This window comes from Stegodyphus dumicola, chromosome 7 (assembly GCF_044657685.1).
Source record: "Stegodyphus dumicola isolate Sdum_Otavi_A_Nest chromosome 7, ASM4465768v1".
NCBI lineage: Eukaryota > Metazoa > Arthropoda > Arachnida > Araneae > Eresidae > Stegodyphus > Stegodyphus dumicola.
In genome coordinates this window covers 73,659,573-73,684,315 of record NC_140774.1, presented here as the reverse complement: position 1 = coordinate 73,684,315, position 24,743 = coordinate 73,659,573, and the positions used below count along the sequence as shown (strand labels likewise).

At 32.0% G+C, this 24,743-nt stretch overlaps 1 protein-coding gene across 2 annotated transcripts in view; it reads right to left on the bottom strand.

Annotated features, from left to right (window-relative positions):
• The window catches only part of Usp14 (ubiquitin specific protease 14), a 58,584-nt gene extending 34,221 nt beyond the window's left edge, over positions 1–24,363 (bottom strand). The window contains exons 1-4 of one of the 2 annotated variants that reach the window (XM_035356610.2): positions 24,206–24,363; positions 18,959–19,104; positions 5,618–5,650; positions 2,734–2,838 (exon numbers count right to left, since the gene is read on the bottom strand). In XM_035356610.2, the coding sequence (XP_035212501.1) occupies positions 2,734–2,838; positions 5,618–5,650; positions 18,959–19,104; positions 24,206–24,221 (300 nt within the window). In that variant the 5' untranslated portion in view covers positions 24,222–24,363. The remainder of the gene's footprint in view (positions 1–2,733; positions 2,839–5,617; positions 5,651–18,958; positions 19,105–24,205) is intronic. The other variant, XM_035356611.2, reaches the window with a different exon arrangement.
• Positions 24,364–24,743: the final 380 nt, after the last annotated feature.

The following is a 24,743-nucleotide window of genomic DNA, read 5'->3' as shown; positions in this document are numbered from 1 at the left end:
CGGCTTATAGTTCATTACTAAATGTAGTATTTCATCTCGATGTACTCTGTCTTTGATATGATTTAAATCAAATTCTTTATAAATAGCATGAATACACAAACAGTTTTCTGGTTGCAATTTTCTAATTTCGACTATGCGTAATATATGCTTTACGCATGCGCGCATTGAAAGAAATGTTTAATAAAGTAAAAAAATAAATATTAAGCTTTTTTTTTAATTTTGATACTCTTTAGATCATAATTGCTCTTTATTTCATAAATTACAGTTTCATATTTTTAATTTTATAATTTCTGCATGCCATCTTACCAGTTTTAAACTGATGATCTACAATCCAGAAAAATCGATAATCCGGAATCGCCGAAGTCCTGACGAGTCCGGATTAAAGATTTCCGACTGTATTAATCAAAATTAGCTATTTTTTATCAATTTCTTTAAAATTCACATTGCAAATATCTATTATTGTATACAGTGTTAAAAAGAGATGTGGTCCTACACGAGCATTTACAATCACAAAATTTCTCCTGACTAAATAAGGAATTTTATAAAAACATTAAATAGTGGAGCTTAGAAAGTTCTGTAAATTTAAAATTTAATTTTCTATAGGATTCTTTTAGCATTAAAGTATACAGAAGATTTTTGACATCTCAAACATCAATAAGGTTAAATTTTTGGTAAATCAAACTAAATGCCAAAATACAGAATTTGAAACAAATGTTAACTTCTCAATCAGTCAAACTTTTGATTACCTGAATTCTTCTCCCCCCTTACTCTGCTCTCAAGTTTGGATTTATAGTTTGGATTTATCGAAATAGCAAAAGTCAAAGCCTCTTCATAATTTTATATTTTAAATTTCATGTTACTTGGTCAAATAACTATAAGAAAACAGAATTCTCTTATTTTCATTCATAGCTAAAATAGTCTTGGTATAAAAAAGAGAGAGAGAATCCAATTATCTGGATTTTTTTAATATCCAGAAGAGCTGAGGTCCTAATTAGTTTGCATGTTTGTAGTTTTACTGTTATACATTCTGAAATGCAGAATTTCTAAGTACAAAATAAATTGGAACTTAAGATGATCACCAAAAATTTAAAACAATTCAAATAAGATATGTATTTTAAGTAATTTATTTAATTTAGGAGGTCATTTGAAATAAGAATGACAGTTGTTATTTTCTCCTCAGGTCCAAATATAAAAAAAACTCTCTTAAAAAAAAAAAAAAAAAAAAAAAAAAAAAAAAAAAAAAAAATTAATGTTATTTAAAAAGCCTTTTTTAAAGTTATTTTTAAAATTTTTACAATTAAAATATTTACATAATCAAACCCTTCAATTTTTTCTATGATGCTATTTTCTTCACATTATGTTATACAACAAAAACAGAATTCAACCAACAGTCTGGTAAACTGGCAGTTTTTGCAACTGCTGCCAGCCTTGCAACAAAAGGTCTCTGATTTATCTCTAGTGGTAGATTGCAAATTTCAAGTGTGCTAAGAGTCTTGGAACACGAAATTTTTAATTTATTTTCAAATTACTAAGAAAATGTTCATATAGAGAGATCAGCTTGGTAGTTTATAAGCAACATACGCGTTTCTGATTAATTTTTATCTTTATCTCATCTTTAATAATGCATCTACTTAAATACATTTAAAAAATAATTTTGATAAACCCCTACATCACTGATATAGTTAATACAAGAAGTTAAATGGCATATAACATACACATTCAGCTGTATAATAAATTCTCCCCTTTTAAAATTTACTCATTTTAAACTCGCACATTTAAAAAACAAGCTAATTTGTAACATTTGAAATTAATTAAAAATATTTATGCATATTATTTTTACATAAAGGTCATTTAATTATTTACATCAAGGCCATTTAATTATATTTCTTGTAGAACAACTTTAGCCTACTAAGCAGTCTTAAATCCAAGCTCCTTCTTTTCTTGTATAATAAATTTAAAAAAGCAAACAGCTCATATTTCAGCCAACAATTCTTAATAAAATCCATAAAAATTCATGTTTAAAAAGACTATCAAATCAGCATGCAGAAGTATGAAAACAATTAATATCCAATCTGACTACGTTTCATCTTTCCAATCCAATTAAGTTTACCCATTTTTGACATCAGCTTCCAATCAGTTCTCTCTTTTCTTCACAATACATAAATTAAAGGGAAAAGTGGAAGAATGAATACAAAATTTTAAAAATACATTCTTCACCAAGTACATAATACAAGATTAAATCTGAAAGCTAAACATAAAATCTTATATTTTGCAGAACGGCAACAATTTCAGAAACTCTGAGAACTTGACTATGGAGTAGATGCCTGGAAGATAAATCAAATGCCTCATGTTTTGAGCAATGGCAACACTTGCTAAGTCAAGTAAATATTATCTCTATGGTAGCATATTTTGGAATAATTCCGCTAGGAACATTTTTAATATCAAAATAAACGAAAGAAAAGATAATGATTTTTCTAAAGCCAAAATTCTGTGATATTTTAGAACTGACAGTGATTTTTAAAGCTGTAATAAGAAATTCTTTGAATGCAAAATTGTTCTATTTACATAAAAATATGTTTTTAACATGAACCATATAAAAAAAAGTATTACTACTTCTAAAAGTACAACCAAAATTACATAAATTTTACTTCTAATTCAGTTATTGATTTTTTATGACCTAATATATAATACAAAAACTAGCTATTAAATTTAAAGAAAAAACTTTGAACATACTGCAGTTGCCAGCTCATGATCAGACATGTCTTCCATGAAAACAGTTTTCTCAGCAGGCTCAGGAGGCAATTCCTCTTTGCTGCCCATCATCAGAATACTGGCACCCTGAATAAAAAAGAGAACAAATGAAATTTCCTACGCTTTCAAAAAATAATAGCAGCAATAATTTTAAAAATGCATGTATCAGTTTTAATCATAAAGGTTTCTAAACACTAATCATACTTGATTGTTTTTTCAGTTAAGATTCTATAATAAGAGATTTGATATAACACATAAAAAATTATTTTAACTTGAAATTTCTAAGAAAACAAACATTTTCACAAATTTCAGAATTAAAATAACTCTCAAAATACACACTATCAAAATTTTATCCATAGCATTAAATTAGAGGAGGAAATGTATTTTTATGCTAGAAATACTGCCTCTGATAGACTTTGTTGCCAAACTATAGCAAATTATCAAATGTTGCTTTGAAGATTTTCAGTGGGATCAAGAACTATTTCAGTGGAATCAAGATTTTCAGTGGGACCAACTTTTCTGATAAACAATATGAAAAATTTGAACTGATTAAAAAAAAAAGTCAATACATGAAACTAATTAATTTAATTAACCCCTCCGAGTTGCTCTGTATTTTATACCTGTACTTTAAACAGTATTGTATTCGTATAATTACTTATTTTAATCTCTCTTTCCATAAAGTTACATTCATTAAGTTGATATTAAAAAAACTAAAGCAAGATATCTTAAATTATAAGCTAATATATGCCAAGTGACAAAAATCTGATGACAGGGTAAAGCTGGTCAAGGCAGTCAGTTAATTAATACATCTAAAGTGACACAACATATAAAATTTAAATGCATCATATATATGTTTAAATAAGACTAGCAAAGTTCAATTTAACACATTCAACACATGCTTAATTTTAAAGGTTGCATAGTGAAATATGCACAGAATGTGATGAAAATGAAAATACCTTTTATATCATTTTTCAAAAGCATGTACACAGCAAACAAGTCTAGCTCCACTTAACAAAAAGTAAAGTAATTATCAGATAAGCATTTCTGGTACCATCCTGATAATTAACAGAAATATTTAATAAATAAATTAATACAGAAACCTATAAAATTCTCAAAGCTAATACAGTACAAAGTCTTTAATCCAGATTCGTCGGGACTTCGGCAATTCCGGATTATAGATCATCAATTTAAATCTGGTAATATGGCATGCAGAAATTATAAAACTTAAAATATGAAACCGTAATTTATGATCTAAAGGGTATCAAAATTTACAAAAAAAAAAAAAAAAAAGCTTAATATTTATTTGTTTACTTTATTAAACATTTCTTTCAATGTAAGTTTGCTTCATTTTATGTGCTAATATTTTCTCTCTAATTCTATAAACACACATAACTTCTTGTTTAGTTACAAAGTTCCGCTGTTCAAGTCCTGTAATTGCTGTGCCGAGAATACAGACTACCTTGTCAATCGAAATTTTTTCGTTTTCACTAACCTCTCTGTCACTTTCTTCATGCCTTTATCTATTTTTTGCAGCAATTCCACTTTTTGTTTGATGGACATCGAAAATGCTTTCGCTTTGTAGATCCTTTGGCAGCTATAGAATTGGGGAACTCTTTTTGACATAATCGAAAGTTCAAGCTTACTTTTTATAAAATTGCTCTAACAGTCTGCAAAAAATAAGCCGGATCCAATTAGAAGATTAAGGAACAACGCAATCTGCAACATTAACTGAAATAGATAATTAGATTATTTTAGCCTAGCTTATACCGTCCGTTATAGATTAAATGCACATGCGTAAACGTATTATGCACATGTGTAAACGTATTATGCGCATGTGTAAATGCTACGCATGTGCAGAAAATTTGTAGCTTTCAGGTCTGTATTATGGAAGTCCAGATTAAAGACTTTGTATAAACTAATAAAATAAACATTTACATTTTGTTAATATTTATTGCAAAGTTATTTTTCCATATCACTTGCAATCACACAGTAATTGTTTACTGGTTGATTAACATGCTAAATCGTTTTAAAGAAAGTATTCACTTAAAACTTTTATGCATAAAATATGCTTTGCATATATTTTTTTAAGAGTAAATGATCATTGATTTTAAAAAAGCTACTAGCAAATAATGATAAATGTTCATAATATAATAAAATATAGTTCACAGAATCCTAGAATAAAATGAGTTGCATTTTAGAGAATAAAAAAGCTTAAAATTAATTTTACAGATTAAAAAAGATAAAAGCAGATACATTTTGACATCACTTAGTCATTATCCTTAACAGCTGGCAGTATACAGTTTTGATATATAGCTTCATCTACTGGTTGAGAGCTCAAGCATCTATAAAGCAGAGCCAGAAAGTGCATTTTAAAGTTTTAATTGCATATTAAATTCTGAATTGCTTAACCATTTCATCAAACAATTACATTTGTGAACTACTCTAAATAATACACTTAAAAAAAAAAAAAAACAAAAAAACAAAAAAAAAACCTCTTATTGTCAAATCTAAGCAGATTAATTTTAATTTAAATGAGTCATACAAGATATATGACTGCATATTTGATTCACATGTACCTCTTATTTTTTATTTATTTATACAGTATCATTTAGAAAAATACCAACTGTTATTTTCAAAAGAAAATTTTCATTACCAAAATCTATGTCAAAATAATAATAACCTTTGCAATATGAGTAAATAATGATTAACATTCTAGAATAAATCAAGCAACACTTTGAAGATTGGATTGATCTGAACTGGATCTCTATTAAAATTTGAATAACTATAGTTACAAAAAACTATATTAAAAAATGTCTTTTACAATAATTCCAGACAACAATAAGTGAAAATACAATTTTAAACTTACATCTTTAAGTTTTATATTGCCCCATGCTTCATCCTTGAAGAAAAAAAAGCATTATAAATTTCAACAATAAAAACGTAGCACAACACATTGTTTCCATAAATGGTACAATCAAATACAGAAATTTCATATTTTAGTAATACAGTCAAAAGTCGTTAATTCAGATGGCCATAATCTGGAATGATCTATAATCAGGACCTCAAAGCTACAAACTTTCTGTGCATGCGTCGCGTTGACGCATGCGCATAGGCGTTTACGTGTGCGCCTAAGACCTTTATGGCTGCGAATATGCGTGTGCACATGTGCATAATACGTTTACGCATGCGCATTTAATGTATAACGAATGGTATAAGCTAAGCTAAAATTATCTATTTCAGTTAATGTTGCAGATTGTGTTGTTCCTTAATCTTTTAATTGGATCCGGCTTATTATTTTTTGTGGACTGTTACAGCAATTTTATAAAAGTAAGCTTGAACTTTTGATTATGTCAAAAAGAATTTCCGATTCTGGAGGTGACAAAGGATGTACAAAGCGAAAGCATGTTTCGATGTCCATCAAACAAAAAGTGGAATTGCTTCAAAAAATGGATTAAGACATATCCTTTGTTTTTCTAACCATTCCAAAATCTGTCTATCAATTTCACGCTGCTCTTGGGGGGGGGGGGACTTCGCGGAGCACAATGAACTCGAAGTTGATCTGTCAGCACTATCCTTATCTTCAGGGCAGATGTTTTTATTTTATTTGGCTTTTAATTCCTTACTAAATGTAGTATTTCATCTCGATGTACTCAGTCTTTGATATGATTTATATCAAGTTCCTCGTCATTATAATTCGCTTCCGAAGTGAAGAAAGTGGTGCAGAGGTTATAGAAAACGAAAAAATTTCGATTGATAAATTAGTCGGTATTTTCGACTCAGCAATTATAGGACTTGAACAGCGGAACTTTGTAACTAAACAAGAAGTTATGTCTGTTTAATAGAATTAAAGAGAAAGTATTATCACATAAAACAAAGCAACTTAAACAAATTACATTGAAAGAAATGTTTAGTAAAGTAAACAAATAAATATTAAGCTTTTTGTAAATTTTGATACCCTTTAAATCATAATTGTTCTTTATTTCATAAATTAGGGTTTTATATTTTTAATTTTATAATTTCTACATGTCATCTTACCAGATTTAAACTGATGATCTATAATCCGGAATCGCCGAAGTCCAGACAAGTTCGGATTAACGACTTTTGACTGTACAAGAAAAAAATAATAATAATAAAGGGAACACTTTTAAATTTTGACATTAGAAATGTCTTTATTGGAGTCTCAAAAAACTTTTTTAACCATTACCATTTACTATAGAAGATTCTAAATACATTACCATGCATTTATTATCTATAAGATTTGGCAAATATTTCCTTTTGTGAGATCTTTAATTTGCCTTACCCCTGTTTCATAAATAGTCGATTTGCAGAGTGCTGCCATTCAAATTTTTCAGTTAATCTTTTAAATTTAATCAATAGAGAATGGTATAAGCAGAGAGGTAAATAAAACACACCTTAACAATTTAGGCTCTTTATTTCATTTTAATAACATATTTAATTAATATAATTTACAATATATATAAACTGATCATTTGTAACATGTGTTAGTATAATTAATAAATGATTTCTATACTATATATTACACAACTTATTATAAAATCACCTGGTTTAAATTCTTCCCCACCTGACGACCTAATAAGTCTGTAAATCTTCCACAAGACTAGACTCAAATTTATGATATACAGTAAACCCTTGCCGAAGGTGAACAGCAAAACCCGAGTTTTAAAGTTCCCTTAATTCTTAATAATGTTCCACGACGTGGTACTGAAGTTCTCACGGCACTGCATCCAAATGTAGAGGTTTTACTCTTCCCACAGAACACCACTTCTTTAATGCAACCAATGGATCAAGGAACTGTGAAAACATTCAAACCTGTAAGTTAGGAATGTTTACATCTCTGCAAATAAGACACCAGACTAAGGAAAGCACTGCAGACTAATGGCATTTTCAACATAAATCACTGCCCAGAAATGATTAAACTCGCATGGCGATAAGTGAATTCATTAACAATAAATGATTGTTTACATAAGTGCAGGCTAGATGTTTTTATCAGTTCTGAAGGCTTATTAAGTTTGAAAAACAATTTAAGAAAATCATATTGTTATGAAATGTCCAGGCCAGGTGGGATAGCTTCCCCTCCCTGCAAAGCAGTTTAGGTTGCCATAAAATGGCAAGGGGAGCATGGTTGCCATATTTGGCAAGAAATCGGACATTTGGCGACAAAATTGGCGCCGTGACATGGACGGATGGAAATCCTTCTGGAACGAATTCTTACCGGTTTGGCCTCGAATGTTCTCAAACACAAGCCGAAAGCTATACAAACCCTGCTGGTTCGTAGTCAGTTAGTGTGTGTGCGTCATCTAGAGTGCGAGATAGTTGGTGTCTCATCTAGCAAGTCAGTCCGTGTGGAGTCGATCGAGTTAACAGCCGGGCAGCAACTGCCGAGTGGGTCGTCAAGTGCATCGAAGAGTCCCTTAATGTATCACGGTTAGTGCATCGTCGAGAGAGTGTGTTAAGCTCCGGGAACGACTGAACCGAAACGTCGGGAGCTGTACTCTGTGTCTCGTCTAGTGCATCACGAGTTGTAGCGTGGAGCGTATCGAGAGTACGTGAAGTTCCAAGAACGACCAAGTTGAGTCGGGAGCTGTACTCTGGTGCTTTGCAGTGAAGCTGTCTCTACCATTACTGCCTGACGGTGTGAAGGCTGTGTCGCTGATTGTTCCAGCGTGTTTATAGTAGATCTTCGACGACTGTAAAAAGTGACTTGGAGCTATCCTGATTAATACCGGCCAATAAAGTCTGTTTTTCGATACTTCATCAAGCATCATTGTTATTCACTCCAAATATACGAACCCCGTACGAATGTGAAGGAAGAATATAACGTAACAACTGGTGTCAGAAAAAAAAAGCACAACAATTTAACTTGCAAAAACAATAAGTGGCAAAAAATTTTTAGATATAGCAGAAGGAGAAATTAAAAAATTTGTCGAGAATGATTATCATGAAATGATAAATGAAGAATATGCTGATCCTATAACACCAGCCTACAGTGGAAACAGCAATAGTGAAGAATATAAAATCTTTAACATACAAGAAGTTAAACAAGTTTTATGAGAGGTATTGAAGAAATTAGCATACCTTACCACAAAAACATTTAATAAGTTGCATCAGACAGTTCCAAGTAAAAATCACTAGCTATTTAAAAAAACAATCACATCTTGTACACATTTATTAAGCAGTAATAGAAATTTTTCAGTTAACATTTGCTTTAACCCACCTATTTAGGTTCGTATACATTATAAATACTTTCTTATCTAAGCTATACTTGTTTTTTCTACAGAAATTTAGCTTTGAAGAATGTGATTTTGCCATACCTGCAGTGTGTTAATGATGCAGCTTTATCAATATCCGACTCCTAATTTTTATAAATTTATTCACTTAACTGAAGTACTTCCATGATACCATTTAATAGTTATCTGAAATGAATTAAATTTAGGACATGCATATGACTACTACTTAATCTGATCTCCATCCTACTTTTGACCAAAAGCATCCAAGAGCCTTCAAGTTTAATATTCATTACTTTTTCTGTATTTGTTATATAGCTAGAAACTTATGAGCTAAGCTTGAAATTTTTAAGGATACTGAATGGAGGAGAGAAAGACATTTGTAGCTGATAAGCAGAATATTTATTGATATTAAAATATTTTCCTGGAATCAGTATTAATTCAAATTATTAAAAAGTATTTTGTTTTGTGTTACTGCTACCTACTAATATAAAATATCTGATGTGGACACCATTATTTCCTTGTATGGCCTATTAAATTATATACATTTTTTGGTGCACTTCATTTCAACTTCTTTCCTCAAATTTTATTATAGCACTATACAGTCAAAAGTCGTTAATTTGGACACCCATAATCTGGAATGATCTATAATCTGGACCTCAAAGCTAAAAACTTTCTGCGCATGTGCCACATCGATGCATGCGCATAGGCGTTTACGCATGCGCATAAGACCTTTATGGCTGCGCATATGGTGTGCACATCTGCATAATACGTTTACGCATGCGCGTTTAATGTATAACGGACGGTATAAGCTAAAATTATCTAATTATCTATTTCAGTATCCTTTGTTTCTCTAACCATTCCCAAATCTGTTTATCAATTTCACGCCACGGCGCAATGAATTGGAAGTTGATCTGTCAGCACTATCCTTATCTTCAGAGCAGATGTTTTTATTTTATTTGGCTTATAATTCCTTACTAAATGTAGTATTTCATCTCGATGTACTCCGTCTTTGATATGATTTAAATCAAATTCCTCATCATTATAATTTGCTTGCGATAGTGAAGAAAGTTACACAGAGGTTATTGAAAACAAAAAAATTTCGATTGACAAATTACTCGGTATTCTCGACACAGCAATTATAGGACTTGAACAGCGAAACTTTGTAACTGAACAAGAAATTATGTCTGTTTATAGAATTAAAGAGAAAGTATTATCACATAAAACGAAGCAACTTAAACAACTTACAATGAAAGAAATGTTTAATAAAGTAAACAAATAAATATTAAGCTTTTTTTTTTTTTTTTTTTTTGTAAATTTTGATACCCTTTAGATCATAATTGTTCTTTATTTCATATATTACGGTTTCATATTTTTAATTTTATAATTTCTGCATGCCATCTTACCAGATTTAAACTGATGATCTATATAATCTGGAAAAATGAATAATCTGGAATCGCCGAAGTCCCGACGAATCCGGATTAACGACTTTTGACTGTATCTGTCATTTAATCAATTCAGTTCTCACTTTGCAATAAGGAAAAAATACATAACTTGGAACTGAAAACATATACACTATAAAAACTCAAGACATCTTCATTAAAAACTGTAAAATACAGAAAAACCTAAAGTTAAAAACAGTTTAAAAAAATTGGTTGTAATGCAGGAGTAGACTTTGATTGGTGCCAAATACCAACAATATTACTGGTTTTTTGGTTTGTTTTCCTCAATGTTATGGTAGCTTTTGTTATGTGCCATGCAAGGCACTTTTTAAAATTAGTTTCTATGCCAAAGTAAGTAATTCGGGCAGGAAGACCAAATTTTCAGTGCACAAAATTTAAAGTTAATTTTTGGTCCCACTGAGCAAAACATTGAATTAAGTCACTTGGTGCACAAACTGACTTAATTTACTGTTCGACTACAAGTTTCAAATGTAAATAAATGGCGGCCTCATTAGGCCTAGTGCCTCTTAAAACTTTTTTGTTGAAAATTCTACAAATATTAAAGGCATAAAAATCTTAACTGGAACATAAGAACAACATAATTAAACCACTTTTACAGTGAAAAATGCACAATTTACTACTCTAAGAATAAAAATACCGAGTTCACTGATCTGGATAGGTATATATATATATTTGGTGCGGCCGATTATAATGAAAAAGGGAGGTGCACAACTAAATGTTATAACAGTCCCATATACAAAATTTCAACATGCTACAGCTACTTGTTTTTGAGTTTTGCGAAATATGTACATACAGACGTCACGAAAAAAACCTGTTTTGAATCTATTTTAAAATCCAGTTTGGGGGGAAAAAAAAAAAAAGAGTCCTTTTTTCGGTTCATACGTACAGATTTCATGCAAAAAAATCATTCGAATGGATTAAAAAGTGGTCAAAATGCTATTTTTGTTGAAATATCATACCAGAATGTTTTTGGTGATTACAATACTTCCTTTACTTTGTGCAAGGAAGTAATAAGGCACTAGAAATGCAAGACAGACAATATAATACATGGCGATTAGTAACAATTTCATCCACATTATTTTATTTGGCAACAAAGAGAAATAAATGTTACAAATAAAGAATTAGCAGGTACATTATTGCAATCAGTTGAAAATTTAAAGGTAGCAAATATCTTTCAGTTATTTCCAATCGCAAGCATTACAGGTATAAAATTTTAAAGGAACTGAAGGGATTATTGAACTTATAAAATCTCTGAAATGAATAAATTATCGCAAACAAGATGTCTTTCCAAATATGCATTACGAGTGCCCTTCCAACCCTGTCTTTTTACTATTTTAATTATGATTTGTGGAATAAAAGCCTTGAACACAGATGCTTCCATTTTACACCTTGTTTATTCCCTTATGATGGGGACATATATCCAGACATTTTATATGTAATTGAGCAATGTTTTGAATAATTAATGAAAAAATTACATATTAGATTCAAGTTCATGATCAGCAAATATTGAGTTGCGATTGCTTCTGCAAATAAAAGTCTATAGCTGCAAGGTTCCAATATTTTATAAATTTAAGTCTTTTGTGGTGATGGCGATAAGGAGCGCGCCTTGCGCCCTCCGATAAGTGTGGCAACCCTAGAGGAGAAGTTTCTTACGAGTAGCGAGCAGAGCGAAACAGGCAGGCTGTCAGGGAGTATGCGCGATGTTCCTAAATAAAGCTTAATTTTTATTGTGCACTATGTCTTGTTAATATTTATATTAATGCAGTAAGAACATAATCTGTGATATGGAATTCGAGGATTGGTGGTAAAACATAACAGGAAATCTCCATAATGGTAACCCGGACTGTGTTAAATCGTATGAACAGTTAGTTCTCAAGCACTTTCGGTTTTGACTACAAGCCATCACTCAAGATCTCCAAACCAGAAGTAATGGATTACATCGGTTTTCGTCCTCCAGATCACAGATGAGTAGTAATTATAGATCATTTTATAATTCTGTTTTCTACTTATCATTTAATTTCATTTTCTTTAGTTAAATTTTTGCTTTTATTTTGGCTTAAAAACCTTGCACAATGTCTGATGTTCATGCCGTCCAAATTCCGGCTTATAACCGATCAGACCCATCTTTATGGTTTATTATGTGTGAAAGTACCTTTGCTCTTGCCACCCCCAAACCTATCACAGAATCCATTACTAAATATAATTATGTAGTTGCTCATCTTCCTCCATATATTGCATCAATAGTACGGGATTTACTTATGAAACCAGACCCTATTGATCCATATGCAAAGCTTAAAACTGAGTTAATAAATTGTTCAGGAGAATCTTCTCCGCAAGAAATTCGCCAATTATTATCTGGAGAAGAATTAGGTTCTCGAAAACCTTCCGATTTGCTTAGAAATATGAAACGTCGAGCAGAATCTTTAAATGTTCCTGATAATTTAATGTTAGAATTATTCCTTCAACGTTTGCCTTCGACTGTTCAGTCTATTTTGGCAGCGGTTTCCAAGTTAACTGTAGATAAAGCTGCAGAAATTGCTGACAGAATTTTAGAAGTAAATCCAACCCCAGGGATTTGTGCCGTTTCTCGCACAGTCGATCAGTCTCTTGAGGATAAATTATTTAAACAAATAGAAAAATTAAACAAACGTATTGATCGCATTTCTCTTTGTCTTGGTCCCTCACCAAATCGCGGAGATCGCAATAAGGAAAGAAGCAATTCCAAAAGGAGAGATTATTCTGTTTGCTGGTATCATAGATGTTTTGGGAAAAAGTGTAGAGATGACAAATGTACAAAACCTTGTTCATGGCAGGGAAACGAAACCAGCAAAGAATAGAGGCGACTTATTCTTTGCCTCAAGTTTCATGTTGCCTGTTCGTTCGTGACCGTAGAACAAACCTTTCATTCTTGGTTGATACCAGCTCTGACGTGTCCTTACTTCCAGCAAATAATTCTCAAAAACGGAATTCGTCCCAACAAACACTTTTCGCTGCTAATTCTTCTACTATTCATGTTTATGGTCAAAAAACACTTTCTTTGGATTTCAAATTAAGACGACAGTTTACATGGACTTTTCTTATAGCAAATGTTAGTACACCCATTCTTGGAGCAGATTTTCTCCATTCCTTTGAATTGGTGCCTGATCTCAGAAACAAATGTCTCAAAGATTTAAAAACGCATTTTAAAACCGTCGGTTGCGTGAAAAATGCAAGCATTTATTCAGTAAAAACTGTATTTAGTGATACACCATATCACAAAATTTTAAAAGAATTTCCTTCAGTTACTAGATTACCAGATCCTAACCAACCTGTTAAACACAACACCGTTCATTATATCATAACTAAAGGTCCACCTGTGGTTGCAAAACCTCGTCGGTTAGCTCCAGATCGCTTAAAAATAGCAAAACAAGAATTTCAAACTATGATGCAATTGGGGCATTTGAGACCTTCGAGCAGGAATTATGCATCCCCACTTCACATGGTTCCAAAAAAGGGAAGTCTGGAATGGAGACCTGTAGGAGATTATCGAGCATTGAACGCTCAAACAATAAAAGACAAATATCCTATTCCATGCTTAGCCGATTTTACTGCTGCATTGCACGGTACTAAAATTTTTAGTCATGTCGATCTGATAAAGGCATACCATCAAATACCAATTAACCCAGCCGACATCCACAAAACCGCCATATGCACACCATTCAGTTTATTCGAAAGTACCCGTATGCAATTCGGCTTATGCAATGCATCCGCGACTTTTCAACGTTTTATAGATGAAGTCACGCGGGATTTAGAAGGTGTTTACGCTTTCGTCGATGACTTGCTCATAGCCTCTAAAGATTCTGAGGAACATTGCAGGCATTTGAAAGCTTTATTTTTCAAACTTCAGGAATATGGACTTTGCATAAATGTTTCAAAATGCACCTTTGGTCAAACGTCTATTGATTTCTTAGGTTTTCACCTTAGTGAAAACGGAATTGAACCTCTTCCTGACAAAGTCAAATGTATTTTAGAATTTCCTCAACCTGCCACTCTCACTCAGCTTCGCCGATTTTTAGGCATGTTTAACTTTTACAGATGTTTCATACCTAAAGCAGCACATATTCTTTCTCCTTTAATAAAATTGTCAGAAGGCTATATTAATAAAAAGAAACCTCGTTCTCGTGTTCAGGATTCATCCCCACAATTAAATTGGAACGAGAATGCTGAACAAGCCTTTATTGCTGCCAAAAATGCCATTGCTCAGGCTACCCTTTTGAGACACCCTATTCCCGGAGCCCAGCTAAGCATCTGGGTAGATGCCTCAGACGTCGCAATAGGCGGCACACTTATGCAGTTGTCTCAACAAACATGGGAACCTATAACATTTTTCTCTATGAAACTCAATAAAAGTCAACAGAAATGGTCTGCGTACGATAGGGAATTATTTTCTATTTATTCTGCAATTAAGAAATTGCGACACATGTTAGAGGGCAGAAATTTTATAATTTATACAGATCAGAAACCGTTAATATACGCTTTTAAACAGAACCCTCATAAATGTTCACCTCGACAATTGCGCCATTTAGATTTTATTTCTCAGTACTCTACTGATATTAGGCATGTGCAAGGTTCAAAAAATGTTGTTGCTGACGCTCTTTCAAGAATCGAAATTGATTCCATAACAAAATCTCCATTTTTGGATTTTAAAAAAATTTCGGAAGCTCAACGGCATGATCCGGAGGTACAAGACCTTCTCAAAAACAACACATCATCTTTGAAACTGGAATTTAAACCGTGCCAATATTCTGATGGTAATATTCTTTGTGACATATCAACAGACATTCCTCGTCCATTTGTTCCGAATTCCTTTCGCAGACTCATCTTTAATCATCTGCATAATCTGTCACATCCAGGAATTGCAGCTACTACGAAACTTATTTGTTCTCGTTATGTATGGCCCGATATGAAACGTCATATCAAAAATTGGGTGAAATCCTGTGAATCTTGCCAAAAATCGAAAATTACTAGGCATACTAAACACCACTGGGCACATTCTCTCTTCCTGATGCACGTTTTTCAGAAATCCATATGGATATCGTCGGACCGTTACCTCCATCAGAAGGCAACGTGTACCTTTTGACTCTAATAGATTTTCCAGATGGCCTGAAGCCATTCCCATCCTGGATATGAAAACGGAAACCATTTGCAGAGCCATCTTCAACTGTTGGATATCTCGTTTTGGCTGCCCATCGATCATAACAACAGACCAAGGTTCTCAAATGAGATCCGCACTTTTTGCAGAATTCACGTGCATTTTGGGTACGAACAGAATCACAACAACAGCCTATCATCCAATGTCCAATGGCATTGTTGAACGATTTCATCGACATTTAAAATCTTCTCTCAAGGCTCACGAGACCAATAACTGGACTGAAACACTACCAGTTGTTATGCTTGGTATTCGGACAGCCGTAAAGGAAGATCTACAGTCATCTTGTGCTGAACTGGTGTACGGCACAACTCTCAAACTGCCTAGTAATATGATAACGTCATCTAAGATATCTCCGTATGACACACAATTTATCACGAATCTTCGGCATAGAATGCAACAATTGAATCCAATAGCAACATCTGCACATTGCCAAGAAAAGTGTTATGTAAGTGCTACCTTAAAGTCGTGTACGCATGTATACTTACGTGTCGATCGAGTAAAGCCACCTCTGTGCCAACCATATACAGGTCCGCATAAAGTCCTTTCTAGAACGGACAAAACTTTCACAATTGATATTAACTGTCTGAAATCTACTGTGTCTATAGACCGTGTGAAACCAGCCTATTTGCTTTCGGACTCTAAATTGCCTGAACTGAAAACAAATAAAGACTTAAAGACAGTTCAGCAGAATAAATCTGCAAACGAACTCTCTAAGACACAAACTGTCACCAGATCGGGAAGACATGTTCACTTCCCTAAGAAACTTGCTTCTTACACAACAATTTAAAATACTTTTTTAAAATTCATATCTTAACATATTTCTTGTTATTTCATGTTTATTATATGTGTCAATACCTTGTTATATACTGAATTGCATTTTCATCTTTTCTAATTTTATATTCTAATTTTGTAATCATGTAAAAAATACCCGACAGTCCGGATCCTATGAAATAATTTCATAACCTATGTTGTTCCTTTGAATAGCCATTAAAGGAACTGGGGGGAAACTCTGTGGTGATGGCGATAAGGAGTGCGCCTTGCGCCCTCCGATAAGTTTGGCAACCCTAGAGGAGAAGTTTCTTATGATTAGCGAGGAGAGCGAAACAGGCAGGCTGTCGGGGAGTATGCGCGATGTTCCTAAATAAAGCTTAATTTTTATTGTGCACTATGTCTTGTTAATATTTATATTAATGCAGTAAGAACATAATCTGTGATATGGAATTCGAGGATAGGTGGTAAAACATATAGGAAGTCACCATACTTTTAATAAAATGTTCAATTCCTACGGCATGTTATACTTCATTAAAATCTAAATATGCACCTTGTAAATAAATAAATAAAACACTCAGGTAAAAAATAAAAGGTCAGAACAAAACAAATTAAAAACTTTAGCAAAAACTCATTGATATTCTATAAAATGACTGGATATTTTATGCGGTACCTAAGTTTCATACAATACCAATACAAACTGGTTAACATTCACTTTGAATTATTAACCGCTTAACAATTTTGCCCATATGTCACACAGGCAACCCTTTTTAGTGCAGTATGACTTGCCCCTACGTGGCACACACGTCTTATTTTGAAAGTTTAGTTTTTGACTATTATTTATTGGTACTATTCGGTTTCGAGGGCCGTAAAAAAATTGCAGCGAAAATGTATGCGCGAAAGCGCCAAATCTAGCAAATACGCCCATTTAATAGCGTGCCAAATCTAGCGTATGCGCTGATTTCAGATTGCGTAAGTTTATATAGTTCTATATTTCTGAAGACACCATTGAAATACTAGTTTAATTTTTAATTCCTTTTTTTGATATCCTATGAATTTAACAATTTGGGAATTGCCTATGATGAAAAGTCTGTGATAGAATTTTGGGTAAAGTGCAGAATCACCCACTGCTTGACGCGTTTTTAAGAATTGCACATACTCGGTATCCATGTACACATCGACTTATTTTCACTTGAAAAAAATCACAGAATTTCACAAAAATGGCACTGCGCACACACCTTTGACTTTATCTATGTACACATCGACCTATTGTCACTTAAACAGTAAAAGAAAATTGACAAAATTCCAATTGTTTTTTCCCTTGTAAAAAGCGGCAAAGAAATAAGTGGGCGATCCTGCACTTTACCGAAAATGTTTTCAAAGAAAAGGCATCATTCATTATAGAAAATTATGTTTGAACAACCAACGAGATGAGATTATGCTTTAGCGATAACTCGGTAGCGAAATATTATATGAAATTAACCTTTCATCTGAATTAAAACATCAATATTTAGATAGTTATTTATATTATACTTCTTTTCTTGCGTTAGGGTTGCCGCAATTACTTTTGGCAGCACTGGCATCAACAATAAATTGGCGATTTTTTATGGTCCTCGAAACTGAATAGTGCCTATTTATTTTAGTTTTTCTGTTTTTAGATGATGTTACCTAACTGTAATAACAAGTCTGTGTTTTTTTTTTCTTTTCTTTTGCAGTAAAACATCTGCTTTCTTACAGATACATTGTGTTGAAATATTTCACTAAGGAAAGTTTTATTACAAATTAGTAAACTTTTATAATCTTACTATTAAAAGCATATGAAACAACTTTAAGTTAAATAAATGTAATAAGTGAGTTTAAATAGTCATTTGCTCCTAGTTTTATAAAATATGCTAGGAAATTCTTCCTGTATCATTCTGGTTTTAAAATAGACCATACCAAGATGGATTTGGATTGGATTATTCAATTATGGCAAAGCACACGAGAGCTATCTGCCTAAAGGGAGAGATGCCTTCATGGAGGACTTTCTAAGGGAAATGGCTCGTATACATGTTACACATGGGGAAAACCATGAAAATGCCCTTGCAGCCAGCCCGTTAGCGGGATTCGAACCTCGGACCAAACTACCAGTGTTCAGCATCTTTACCGCTCGGCCGCTGGTGGACACCCATACCAAGATGAATATAGTTAAAATAGGAAGTTAAAATTTTCAATGTGCAATAAATGCAAAATGTAAAGCTATGTAAAATGTTTATTATTAATTCCATGTGCTAAAAAAGCCAACATTATAGGGGTATTTAATATAAATAAGTTTATTGCTCATACTTACATATGTGAAAAAGCTTACATTACGGGGATAATTGTAATTTTTATCTCTCTCTATATATACACTTTATTTTTTGACATAAGACTGATTTTTTTAACATAATTCATCTAAAAATGCACGTTTCTTTCAAATTCTGTAGTAAAAAATACAAAATTTTTGGAAGATTTTCAGAAATTTATTGAGCTGAGAAGTCATTAAGAAAATCAGTACATACCTTTAAGGTAGTTCCTTTTATCATTACTTTCTGCCTATCAGGGGGAACTCCAGTGATTGCATACAACTGTGCTTTGAAAACGATAGGCTCTTCATCAGTATTTACTTCTACATCATTAAACATTTCTTTGCCCCATTTTACTTTCACTATAAAATATATGCATATGTTACACAGACAATAATTATATGAAGTATAATTATAGATTATTATGTATAATACAAAAAAATTAACCATGGCATTGTTTATGACTAATAACACAGATTTTTCCATTCACTTAGTGATACTGACTACTAACAACAACATAACCAAAGATATATAAGGCTTGTTCAAAAAAAAAAAGATCAATTCTTGCTATTCCAGTTTTATTGCTAATTATACTGACTTTCCACCACTATCTCCTTCATAGCAATACCCTCTGGTGTCAACATGCCATTGCCACCATTTCTTCCACTTTCTAAAAGCCTGCTGAAAATTACTTTTTCCAATACTGTCGTTGCATTTTCCTGAATTTCTTCTACGGACTGGAAATGAGATCCTTTCAAAGTGGTTTAAGTTTGAGAAAGAAAAAAAAAAAAAAAAAAATCTAATTGGAACAAGTCCAGAGAACATGGGGCCAAAGGAATTAAGCTGGAGCATTATCATGATGCAAAATCCAGATCTGATTCCCCCCCCCCATAATTCAGGTCTCTTCCTAAGCAGAGCCACTCTTAATCATATTAGAATTTTCTGGTAGACTTCCTTGTTTTCCATCTGACAATGTGTCTGACCATACATTAAATATCCCTATAATGTTTTTCATCAAATTCACAATACAGTCTGAAAATATTGGGTGTCAGTTGATGTGAGATGTCGTCAAGTCCTTGGATCTTTGTCAACTGAACTTCTGCCCTAAAATGTTTTAACATCGAAATCAATCACAGTATAGTGCACTCTTGCAGTCGATTTTGTGCATTTGGTTAAGTGAAGATTTTTGTTTTACAAAGATAATTGTGGTTCAAAATTTCTTTTAAAGATATTTTTTGGTAAAAAGAGGTGCAAGTCCCAAACATAATTGTTGGCCCTAAATCTAACTACAGCAAACTCATTCTTAACAAATATGAAGCAATGAAAAGTATAATTAATGAAACTTGCTCAAATGAACTAATTTTCACAGCAGAACATTACTTCGCAGCAAGCAAGACAATAAGATTGTTTCTTATTGCATTGCTTGCTATTAATATTATTGCTTATTATTAAAATTCTGGTCTTATCATAAATTAATAATACATTTTTATATTTTTTGCAGATATTTAAAATATTTATTTTAAATTTTATCATTTTTATGACATTTTAACATTTTTATATTTTCTGTACACAATTTCTTTTCATATTGATGGTTAGTGATAGCATTTTTCTATCAAAATAATTTTCAGACAGGGCCTGGTTAATCGAATTGGCTTCTGGATTAAGCAGTAATTATGTAACATTGGGACTCCAACATAACTTGAGTTAAAAACATGAACACATATTCATGAAATTATGTGTAGTTAATAATGTCAAAATAAAAGTTAACAAATTTCATTAACTTGAAATGAATTACATAAGAAAAGTACAGTACTGTGTGGCTATTGGTAGGTACATATGTACATATCATGTATATTTTGCAACATCTTCATTCTTTGAAATGATGCATAAGAGGTATTGTGGCAATGTATAAGAGGCAATGCATAAGAGGTACTATGTCATGATATTTTTTTTTTTCCGCAGGTGTATTTTCAAGTTTTTTACTTTTGCGACCTTTTGCAACAAAACCAAAGTCTGTCTTTACTGTGTTTTTCCTCAATTTCACAGCCACTATCAAATATTTTGGTTAGATTACATTGAAGGGTGTCCCTTGTATTATCACAAAGTTGTTGTTTCATTTATTGCCAAGTTGTTTCATTTATGGTAACCCCAGTAGTTGAATGTTATGGAAACCCTATTATGATGCAATTGGCTGCGTGATTGCGGTAAATTTTGAATTATGGGAAAAGATTTGTAAGGACTTGTGGTGTGTCTTGGTTAGGAACTGCATTGCTTGTTTTACAGTTTAGACGGTTGATGGCTGAATGTGGTAAGATTAATTCGAAGTTTCTGTACAATTTGAAAAGAAAGGGGAAAAGAGAATTAATTGACCGCTGTGGTAAATGAAGGTTTACTTAGTAGCTATTATTAAGTGTCCTGTTTGTAGGAAGGAAATGCGTTATGGTCGAACATCGGATGATACTAGTGCTACAGAAGATATTTTTTACTCTTATTTTTGTGAATTTATGTGGTGATGCCAATATATAGATTCTAGTTCAGATAATTTTATGAAGTTTCTAGGTGCTGTTAAGGAATTTTGTTTGACTGAATTTCCTTTTGTGTTGTGCAAAGATGAATTTCCTTTGTTATGTTATTTCATTGTTTGATTTAAAATGTAGTTTACGCTGCTCCTTTGACTTTTTAAGTGAATATAGATCGATGTGTACATGGACAAAGTCAAGGCAATGCGAAATGCCTAGCTTGTGCAATTCTCTGAATTTTTTTTTTAAGTGAAAATAGGTCGATGTGTAGACAGATAAAGTCAAGAAAGTGAGCAATGCCAGGTTTGTGAAATTCTCTGATGTTTTTTAAAGTGAAAATAGGTCAATGTATACATGGCTACCAAATTTGTGCAATTCTTTGACTTGTTATTTTGGCTTTGTGTAGTGGTGTTTTTTGCACCCAAAATAACAAGTCAATTGCATGATTGCGGTGAATTTGACTGATGGGAAAATATTACTTATGTGTCAGATGTTGGTTAGGAAGTACGCTGCTTATTTTGTATTTTTTTTTTTTTTTTTTTTTTTTTACATTGTAAAATGCCTGCTGAAGGTATGATTAACCTGAAGTTTCTGTACACTATAAAACAATTGGAAAAGAAAACATTGATTGACTGATGTGTAAATGAAAATTTAAGTGGCTTCAGTTTGGAAACCGTAGCCCAAAGCAACACAATGGAAGGTATGTGGGGTGTAATAAAAAGGGATTTTTGAAAGAAATGCCATCGACAAGCCAGCAAGTAGCACAGAGAATATTTTTCATTTTTACTTATGAGAATTTATGTAGCGATGGCAGTATACACATTCCAGTTTAGAAAACTTTAAATAGTTTTTGGCCCCTGTTAAGGAATTCTGTGTCTCACATACCGAAGAAACAGAAATTTTTAAATAAGGCAAGCCGATATTTCCTTTCTGTATTGTGTAGATTACATAAAATGTATTTCCATTCTTGCTACATCCTTGTTTGATTTAAAATGCAGTTTATTGAGTTTATATATTTTTTTGATTTAATTATGTTTTATTATATTATGTTTTGAGTGCCATTTTACTGGGAAGAGTGTTAGATGTAAACAGGAATGGCACCAAAAAATCGGCAATTTTCGCCAAGAAGTACTCTGAAATATATTTTTACCACTGCTTTAAGTAAAAATATATTGATGTATATATGGATGAAATAACAGAAGAAGAATTTCTAAAAAAAAAGAAGAACAAAGAAGAAAGAAGAAGAATTTCTAAAAAAATTGAGGTATTTTATTGACATATTTTGCCTTTTAAATTTTATCGATTACTTTTAAATGGAATTCTTAGTATATTGCCATTTTCAAAATTGTTGTTGCCTTCCAGACATTATCTTAAGAACAAATTAGTCAGCAACAAGTTCATGAATGTTCTTCAAATGACAAACAAATTCATGACTTTTTGATAAGGATGCTGAAAATCAGAAAGTATGCTTTTTGTTTCCTTTTAGCATGATTTACAAATAGAATAATAACCATGAGCCATAAAGATAAGTAAACAAACTTTAACCCCCCCCCCCCCCATTTCACAAAGTTGCCAATGAAGTGATAATTTTTTTGTTGGAGAAAGGAAGTACATAATTTCATTTACTCTGGTGCAGCAAAAATTGCCTTAAAAATCATAAATTTGAAACTCGCCGTCGGTGCAATCCTTCCTCTACTACTTTTAGATACTTTAACTTTTCCTTTACCATTTTAATGATATTGTAATTTTCTATTACTGCATTTTTGCATAGATTTTGTCATTTACACTTTATAGGGACAATACGTCATAAGAAAAATTTCCTGTTTTGAAAAAAATTATATTTCTTAACTTAGGAAATAAGTTTGGGAAGTGATACATTAGTACTTTATGAAACAAACATACAGAGAAAACTTCAGAATACTATTTATAATATTAAACATTTCCAGCAATTTAAACATGTCTCATCTTAAAAATTTAATTTGTAATCTCTCCAAGCAGGAATTCTCACTTTATGGACTAATTTTTTCTTAACAATATCTTATTAAACAGCAGTTATGAAGAAACCTATAAGTACCAACTTTGTTTCCAAGATGGCATTGACATGATAATGATGCAATGCTAAAAAAATCATTCTGCATTTGTTGGAAAAACCCAGACAATTTCCAGTCCAATTTTTTTTTAAATTCAATATGTTTTTTCAAAAGGTTAATTTACAATTCCAGGGTTTCATAAAGTGGGAGTTCATGTGGTGAAATATGAAAAACACATCATAGAAGACACATGATTGGACAAATGAAATAAGATGCAACAAAATACAAATAATATAGTACAAGATGCAGGAAGAATACCCATACCAAATAGGCAAGACAACAACATTTAGGATACCAAAATTTTTAAACATTTAGTTTGAGACTTCATTACAAAGTTTGCAAAATGTAGAGCAAAATACTTAGCCAATCAAATTTCAAACGAAAAGCATTAAATTAAGAAAATAAATAAACAAATATCTACACATTCTATTGTATTATAACTTCATATATCCATTTAAGATATATGCTTCCTAAAAATTGCTATCATTCCATAAACGCTTCTGTATATGCATTTTGGATTTTGTAAAAACCGTAAGTAAACTAGAGCTTTCTTTAGTTACTATTTCAATATATTTAGAGAAAGAAAGATGGAAAAGCTTGAGGTAATATAATTTTAATAAAAGACTAAACATAAAATTTCAAATTAGGTAAATTATTGTTTTTTAATAAAAAGAAATTTTAAACTCTGTGCATCAAATACTATTGCAGTCAGTTTTCATGATCATAATAATATCACAGTTTTTAATGCGGAATAATTCTCATAATTTAGCACCTGAATGAAAGAGTGCAAAGTCATAGTTTCAAGTAAAACTTTGGAAAATGATTTGACAGTTTTTAAACAGCAACAATTTTACCTTTATAGGAAGGCATGGTTCCCTAACTGGACGATTTCTGGGAAAGAAAATAACAATTAAATATTTATTATTTTATTTAAATAATATATTAAATAATTATACGATTTAAACACCGATTCTAATCGTCGGCACTTTTCCGATGAAAACGTTGATGCCACTCAATGAAAATTTGAAAGAAACCGGAAATGGAAATAACTAAATTGTTTGTTAAGCCTCAACATTATTATGAAGTGTAGAAATATTACTGTTTATTTTACTAACTATAAGATTATTCATATGAAAAAAAAATCAAGCCAAGAATTTTTCCAAGATTAATAATGATGAATTATAACTTCATTACAAATCTTCTGTTCGCATAATGAATTATTTTGAACCCATTTCTGTGGAATGGAAACCAGAAAAACGGCCTTTGAAGGGTGTGAAATTTTATGATATTTTAATCCCGGTCAGACTGGGACTGACCTCTTTTGACATGCTATGGAGAGATGTTACCATCCCCCCCCCAGCAAGTCGCAGCTAGGGTTTTCAGCTCCCGGGA